This window comes from Physeter macrocephalus, chromosome 2, assembly GCF_002837175.3.
Source record: "Physeter macrocephalus isolate SW-GA chromosome 2, ASM283717v5, whole genome shotgun sequence".
Lineage (NCBI taxonomy): Eukaryota > Metazoa > Chordata > Mammalia > Artiodactyla > Physeteridae > Physeter > Physeter macrocephalus.
In genome coordinates this window covers 22460789-22468708 of record NC_041215.1, presented here as the reverse complement: position 1 = coordinate 22468708, position 7920 = coordinate 22460789, and the positions used below count along the sequence as shown (strand labels likewise).

The following is a 7920-nucleotide window of genomic DNA, read 5'->3' as shown; positions in this document are numbered from 1 at the left end:
CACACAGGCTTAGCTGCTCCGCGGCATGTGGGATCTTCCTGGTCCAGGGCTCGAACCCGTGTCCCCTGCATTGGCAGGCGGATTCTTAACCACTGTGCCACCAGGGAAGCTCTGGTTATCTATGTTAAATATAGTAGTGTGTCCACGTTTCGTTCTGTTTTTAGTCCGGGATTTTTAGGTTCTTGCTTTGCGTCTTGTTATTTTGCTATTGTTGTTATCATTGTGCATTTTTCTGTTCTTCGTTACGAAAGCTTTTTTTGGCTCTTAACCTTCAAGCGCTCGTATTCATTGTTTTGTCAGGTTCATCACATATTTGCTTTTAAAGGGTTTGTGTTTTTTTTTTAACTTTATTTGTTTATTTATTTAGGTTGCACCAGGTCTTAGTTGTGGCATGTGGACTCTTAGTTGCAGCATGTGGGATCTAGTTCCCCGACCAGGGATGGAACCCAGGCCCCCTGCATTGGGAGCGCAGAGTCTTACCCACTGGACCACCAGGGAAGTCCCAGGGTTCGTCTGGTTTTAATTCACCGTGCTCACCTTTGGCACCTGTTCTAGTTTCACGATGTGGTAACGTTTCCTGTCATCCGGGAGGACGTTAACATCTCCTGTTGACGTTTCCACCAGGTTTCTTTTTTCTCTGATACACACGTTTTTTTGCATCTGTTTACGTTAAGTTACCAGTCTGCGTGGAGAGCGGTGCTTCTCATCTAGTGAGCTCCGTGGGCCTGGCAGAGTGCTGGAGTGCTGGGGTTTGGGAAGTGCGGGGGGCCCCCAACTGTCAGTGTCTGAGAATACTGTCTCTGGTACTCTCTTCCCAGAGAAGACTCCTGATCTCCCCTGGGCTGGGAGGACCAGCTGGGTCTCCTGGCTGCTGGACACAGACCAGGGGAAGGGGTGTTGTTTGCTGCTCAGCAGGTGGGTTTTTTGTTGTCTTTTTTTTTGTTTTGTTTTTGTTTTTGCTGCATCAGGTCTTCGTTGCTGCGCGGGCTTTCTCTAGTTGCAGCAAGCAGGGGCTACTCTTTGTTGCGGTGCATGGGCTTCTCATTGCGGTGGCTTCTCTTGTTGCAGAACACAGGCTCTAGGCGCGTGGGCTTCAGTAGTTGTGGCGCGCGGGCTTCAGTAGTTGTGGCGCGCGGGCTCAGTAGTTGTGGCTCGCGGGCTCTAGAGCTCAGGCTCAGTAGTTGTGGCGCACGGGCTTAGTTGCTCCACGGCATGTGGGATCTTCCCAGACCAGGGCTTGAACCCCTGTCCCCTGCATTGGCAGGTGGATTCTTAACCACTGTGCCACCAGGGAAGCCCCAGCTGGTGGGTTTTGATGGACCTGCCCCCTTTTCACCCTGGCCTCATCTCAGTCTCTGATAGGTACTGACATTCACTGTGACATGGTGAGTGATTAAGTATTTGTTTGCGTTTGGGTTTCTTGAGCCAGTCAGATCCTCTCCACAGGTGCTTTCGTGACACCTGTGGCACGTACTCCCGGCTAGAACGAGAGCTTGTTCTGGCTGCTTAAGAAGAAACTGGGCTCCCTGCAAACTGACTGGAACTCTTGGCTCTGTTAGTGTTTTGCCTTTACCAGTTGGCAGCTCTGGGTGGACTTGGCGTGAAATAAGAAGTCTAGCCCTGGGATTCTGCAGCCAACTAGGTCACCCCACTGGTCACCATATGTGAGATTTTTGTAAACTCATCAAGTCATACTGCCGGTCGATGGCACAGCTGGCTGGTGCCTGGACTGTTAGTTTCCTGTGGTCGGTGCAGGAAACCACCACAGACCTAGTGGCTTAAACGACCTAAGTTCATGATGCAGCTCTGGAGGTCAGAAGTTCAACGTGAGTCTCAGTGAGATTTATTCCTTTCGGAGGCTCCAGGGGAGTGTCGGTTCCCGCCTTTCCAGCTTCTAGAGGCGCTGCATCCCTGGCTCGCGGCCCATTCTCCATCCTCACAGCCAGCAGTGCAGCGTCTCCCATCTCTCTCTGCCTCTGACCCCCCCCCTTCCTTCTTATAAGGACCCTGTGATGACACTAGGCCCCTTGGGGAATCCAGGGTCCTCCTCATCTCAGGGGCCTTAACTTAACCCCAGCTGCAAAGTCTCCTCTGCCCCGTGAGGTGACATGTCCAGGAACCCCTGGGATTGAGATAGGGACATCTTTGGCGGGGGTCATATTCACTCCTGGGCCCCATCCCTGTGAATTTACCCCAACAGAGACAAGATAGCAGGGGCCTGGGGCCAACATTGACCAGTGGGAAAGGGAGTGTAAGATGAGAGAGAGGTACCTGGAGGTTGGGTCTGAGCTGAGCCTGAAGGAGGGTGGGAAACAGTGGCTGGGCTGGAAGAGACATCAAGGGCTTGGGGGAGCCTTCCTCAGCCGCGAACGAGCCGTGAACATCTTGTGCGTTAGGCAGTTGTGGCGGGTGGGGGGGATAGGTTGGTAGATGTGTTCCTTGTTTCCAGCAAATGTACAGCTGAGCCAGAGAAGCAGAATTTAGGCTGCGAGAAGTAAGTGTAAGACAATCAGAAAGGGAATTCAGAGGAGGGAGTGAACAGCATGGGCTTGGGCGGTCTGGGGAGGCTTCCTGGAGGTGGTGAGACTAATTACTGAGAGCTTGGTCTCATTTTGCCCTTTGCCATTTCGGGTCCTTGGGCCTTTGCACTCCTCAGACTGGGGGGACTTCCTCAGTCTACCCCCAAGGTCACCTGGAGTTGCCCTGTTTCTCCTTCTTCCTCATTTCCATGTGCCTGGCCCATCGTGGACCCTCGGCCACTGGCAGAGACTTGGTGAAGCCTGGGCGTGGGGCTGAGGGCAGCGAGAGCGGGGCGGGGGATGAGGCTGAACCAGGAGGGCGGGGCCTCCTGCTCAGCCTCACAGCCGCCCCTTGGCCTCCACAGGTTTCCCCTCTGGTCTGGTAGAGCCCCAGGGTCCTCACCATGGACTTCCAGCATCGCCCCGGAGGCAAGACCGGGAGCGGGGGCGTGGCCTCCTCCTCTGAGAGCAACCGGGACCGCAGGGAGCGCCTCCGGCAGCTGGCCCTGGAGACCATCGACATCAACAAGGTACAAGCGCCCTCCCACCGCCTGTGCCCGCCCTGCACCAGGGAGCTTCACCTGGAGCGGCAGCTCTCAGCTTCCACCAGAGGCCGGCTGCTGTTTGTAGCCCCACGTTTGAAGGGTCTGTTACCGCAGGAAGCTGTACTTAACCAGAGGTGGGGGGAGTCGCCAGTGGTGGGGGCCCTGATGGCACCACGGGCAGCGAAGGACAGCAGCTTATCCGTACAGAGCTGTAAGGAGACAGGCCTCCGCCTCGGCCCTGGGGACACGTACGTGGGGCCCCCGGGCGCCGTGGGGTGTGCAGCAGCATCCCTGCCCTGCCCCCGCGCCACATGCCACGAGCTCCCCAGTCACAGCGGCCACAGGTGTCCCCATGTGTCGCTCAGTGTCCCTTGCGGGGCGGAATCACCTCCGGTGAGACCCCGGGGTTGGGGATTCCGCTGACCCCGGGAGACTGGGTTCCATGACCGCCTGACCTCTGCGGTCCTGGGATGCTGCCCACATTTCAGTCCGCACCCGAGTGGGAGGGAGGGGAGGTGATACAGATGCTGGGGGGCCCCCTGGTTTACACCAGCGGACCATCGGGGATTCATCCTGGTGTCCAGCGTGAGCAGGCAGCAGACTCAAGATTTTCGCGAATAACTGGCCAAGGGTTTCTCAGCTTGGACGTGCGGCCGGGTCATTCCCTGGGGCGTGGGGGCCATCACGGGCGCCGTGGGGTGTGGAGCAGCACCCTCACCTCCACACTTGATGCCAGGAGCCCCCCAGCTCGTGACAACCACCGACGTCCCCAGACATTGCCCAGGGGACCCTGGAGGCAGAGTTGCCCTCGATGTGCCCCTTGGTGTTCAGTGTATGGGTCCTCTTAGACGTTGAAACACCCTGAGGTGTGTGGAGCCCTCACCGCGTGCCGGGCACGCCCAGAGCCCCCCGCAAGCCGGGCCCGGGAGGTCAGTTCTGTTACTCTCCCCATTTTCCAGATGAGGAAACAGACCTGGGGGTGGGACCGTCATCGCCAATGACGACACAGTCTCTGGGCGGTGGAGTCGGGACCTGAACCCCTGCCGTCTGCTGTGCGCCTCTTGGGTGGTCACCAGTCGTCCCCGGAGCCCCTGCCCCGCTCACGGGGTGTGCAGAGATGGGGTCCCCTAGGGCCTCGGGTTGGCCCGCTTGCTTCTCCTCTGCCCGTGTCTGGCTGTGCTGCAGCGCGAGGAGTGCTGGCCTGGTCGGCGACAGAGCCCTGTCTGCGCCGTGGAGATGGATGAGTGGTGGTGCTGTTTCGGCTCTGCCTCCTGGACCCCAGGCTGCTGAGGACATGGGGCCGGGGCTCCCGGAGGACCCCTCCCCGGAGCTTGCTGCAGGGGCGCGTGGTCAGCCCCAGCCCCAGCCCCACCCCCACCCAGTGGACTCTGCGGTGCTGCGGGTTCCCAGGGGCCGCGGTGCTGCCTTTGGGGGCTCCTGCTTGTCCTCTGACCCCCCTCCCCTGCCGCGAGCATTTGCCTGGAAGGGAGTGGTGCCCTCTCAGCGCCTGCCAGGGGCAGCCGTGCTTCTCTCACGTGTGTGGGGCCCCTCCCACCGCGTAACAAGTGTGCTTCCTCCGCAGGACCCGTACTTCATGAAGAACCATCTGGGCTCCTACGAGTGCAAGTTGTGCCTGACGTTGCACAACAATGAGGTGCGGCCCCGCCCCTACCCCGCCCACCTGCGGCGCGGCGCTGCTGTGGACTCACCGAGTCCTTCCGTCCACTTCCTTTGTCCGTTTCCTTCAGTACCAGTGGCACCGTTGCCACAGACGTGTATCTGGGAACGTGGGGACACCCTGGGACATTCCATGTCAGGATCAGGGTCGTGAAGTCTAGCCGGTGTGGCTCTAGTTTGCGCCTTTGAAGCAGGCGAGAGTCTGATGCTCCCTCGCGCTGGGCCCCTCTCCTGGCACGAGTAGGTCCCTTTGTCCCTTTTCTCGTGTGGAGGACGTGCTTTGTTTCCGGTGGTTCCTAGCCCCAGATGGCAGCACTGAATTGAACATCCTTATACGGGAGGGTCTCCCCGCGGCATTGGGGCTGCTCACCTTCCAGGGAGGACCGTCCTGGGCATGCTGTCCCTGGGGGTCAGAAACCACCCCCCGACCGCCCCCCCAGTTGAGAACCACTGATTCGTGTGTCTCATCCCTGGGGCATCGTGGAGATGGAATCACGGGACATGATCACTCCCGGGTTTCCCCACCACTTCCAAGTGTCCACAGCCCACACTGCACCCCAGCAGCTGCGAGACTGCCCGCGTCGCACCTGCCGGAGGTCCACCTCACCTCCGGCTTTTGGGGGTCTCGTTCCCCTGTGTGCAGACCCGCTAGTGCTCGTCTACTCAGCAGCGATCGGTGCCTACCGGCACCTCCCCGCTCGCTTTGTCCTGAGCTGTGCGTCCCTCTCCCATTCTAGGGGAGTTACCTCGCGCACACCCAAGGGAAAAAGCATCAGACCAACTTGTGAGTACCTCGCGCCCCTTCCCATGCCCGGCGCTCACCCCCACCAGAGCTGTCACCTCACTTGACCCCCGTCCCCCCTGACCTCGAAGCTCCAAGGTTGGCTGGGGCAGGGCGGGGGGTGGCACTCCTGGCACCTGGACCTGTGGCCTTGGCCTGTGGAGGGGCCTCAGCACTGTGTCCGTCCCGCCTGCAGGGCCCGGCGAGCGGCCAAGGAGGCCAAGGAGGCCCCCGCCCAGCCGGCGCCAGAGAAGGTCAAGGTGGAGGTGAAGAAGTTCGTGAAGATCGGCCGCCCGGGCTACAAAGGTAAGGATGCTCTGTGGCCTTGGCGGGCAGCCCGTCACCCACCCACACCCACACCCACACCATCCGCCTCTGGGGAGTGTCTCCACTCGCTTCCTGTCAGAGGGCTTCCTTCCCTGGGGGCCGGGACCCGCCTTCCCGCTGTGAACTTTCACACACATGCCGGAGGAGGGGCGGGGAGCCTGGTGTCCCGTCTGTGCCTGTCGTCATTCTTTACGCTTTTAGCAAAGGTGGGTGAGCTTGTGGGACGTGACTGCAGGCCCTGGTGTGGGTCTTTCCTCTGACCTCGGAACTGGGTGCTGCCTCTTCTTCACCTGAGGAGGAAGGAAGGGGAGGGTGAGGGTCTGCGTGTGCAGCACGCCTGTGTTACCTGGTTCGGAAAGCCAGTCACGCGGCCTGGCTGGAGTACAGGGGATACAGGGGACCGTGCTGCCGGGTCGGGGGAAGGCAGGCCACCTGGTAGGTGTCCTGGTAAGGTGGGGACATCCTGCGTGTGGCTGGCATTTCGGCGTGGCGTGCAAAGGCCCTGGGGTGGGCCTGCTTGGTGAGCCAGGACAGGAGTGGCACCATTCTCCTGGGGAGGCCGCCACAGGCTTTTCGGCCGGTCCAGGCCATCTGGCGTCTTCCTGGGTGTAGCGGGGAGACACTGAGCACCCGTGTAGAAAACAGCCCAAAGTCGCAGAGCTCTGGCAGTGGGCACCCTCTCCCAGAAGTGGGGGCACAGTCTCAACCCTCACACTCGGTGCTCCCCAGGTCGGGGGTGCGGGCAGTGGGGAGGCCTCCCTCCCACCACCACCACCACCCGTGTGATCTGGGGCAGATGGCGCCCGGGGTGCAGCCTTCCCAGCCCTGGGTGGTGCCCATCCCGCTGCGGATGGCTCTTGTGCTTCCCCAGCCAGGTGACCACCCCCAGGCCTGCTCTCCCGTTTGTGGGTGGTGGTAGGCCAGCCTCAGGGCCCCTTAGCTTGTCCTGACACCTCCTGTGTTGCAGTGACCAAGCAGAGGGACACGGAGATGGGTCAGCAGAGCCTCCTCTTCCAGGTGAGCAAAGGCTGGGGACCCAGTCCTGAGGGGAGGGGCTCCCTGAGAGGTGGTGCTGCCACCCGGCCATGTCCCCACAGATCGACTACCCTGAGATCGCCGAGGGCATCATGCCCCGCCACCGCTTCATGTCCGCCTACGAGCAGAGGATCGAGCCTCCGGACCGGCGCTGGCAGTACCTGCTCATGGCCGCCGAACCCTATGAGACCATCGCCTTCAAGGTAGCACTCTGGACCCCCGAGAGGTGGGGAGCCGGCCGAGGAGTCTGCTCCATCCGGGCAGCTGGCCTCTGGCCCACTCCAGGATGCCCCCTCCTGCCAGGGCCGGGGGTATCCCTCTGGGCCCCTGCTTCTTGAGGGGGTGGCAAAGGACGAGGCAGCGCAGGGGCCAGGGGCTGGGCGTCCGAGGTGGGTGTCCGCCAAGAAGCAGAGACCCCTGACGTGGCCCCAGCATTAAGGTGTTCCTGCTGTTGGCTGTTCATGGATTCCATGACCGGATCTGGTCCCCAGACGGACATTAATGGGAAAGCGTAGATCGCGACTTCTCGGGGTTGCAGGTTTGTTGAGCAGTGGAGCAAGGACGTCAGTCGACTCTGTTACCCCCAAGCTAGACCCTGTTCCCTCACAGAAGGGCCTCCTCAGCCGGGCCGTCTCGTGGTCCTGAAGGCCCGTCTCTGCCCCCGCTCCACCCCACGCAGGTGCCGAGCAGGGAGATTGACAAGGCTGAAGGCAAGTTTTGGACTCACTGGAACCGGGAAACTAAGCAGGTGAGTCACTGCGGGTCCAGGCAGTTCCCGAACCTTCTCCCAGCCCAAGGCCCAGGGGCTGTGCTCAGCCTCTCCTTTCTGTCCAGTTTTTCCTCCAGTTCCACTTTAAGATGGAGAAGCCACCGGCCCCGCCGAGCCTCCCTGCTGGGCCTCCTGGGGTGAAGCGGCCCCCACCCCCGCTGATGAATGGTTTGCCCCCTCGGCCGCCACTGCCCGAGTCGTTGCCCCCGCCCCCGCCAGGGGGCCTGCCCCTGCCCCCCCTGCCGCCCCGTGGGCCTGCGTCCCCAG

General features: G+C 61.1%; 1 protein-coding gene across 1 annotated transcript; it reads left to right on the top strand.

The window, feature by feature from the left end:
* Nucleotides 1–853: 853 nt before the first annotated feature.
* Nucleotides 854–7916, top strand: LOC102994985 (splicing factor 3A subunit 2; the record flags this gene model as incomplete). Its single annotated transcript, XM_028495407.2, has 9 exons — nt 854–915; nt 2885–3049; nt 4647–4718; nt 5479–5525; nt 5719–5828; nt 6817–6866; nt 6947–7087; nt 7564–7632; nt 7719–7916. Coding segments are annotated over exons 2-9 (813 nt in total), but the record flags the coding sequence as incomplete, so codon positions are not given.
* Nucleotides 7917–7920: the final 4 nt, after the last annotated feature.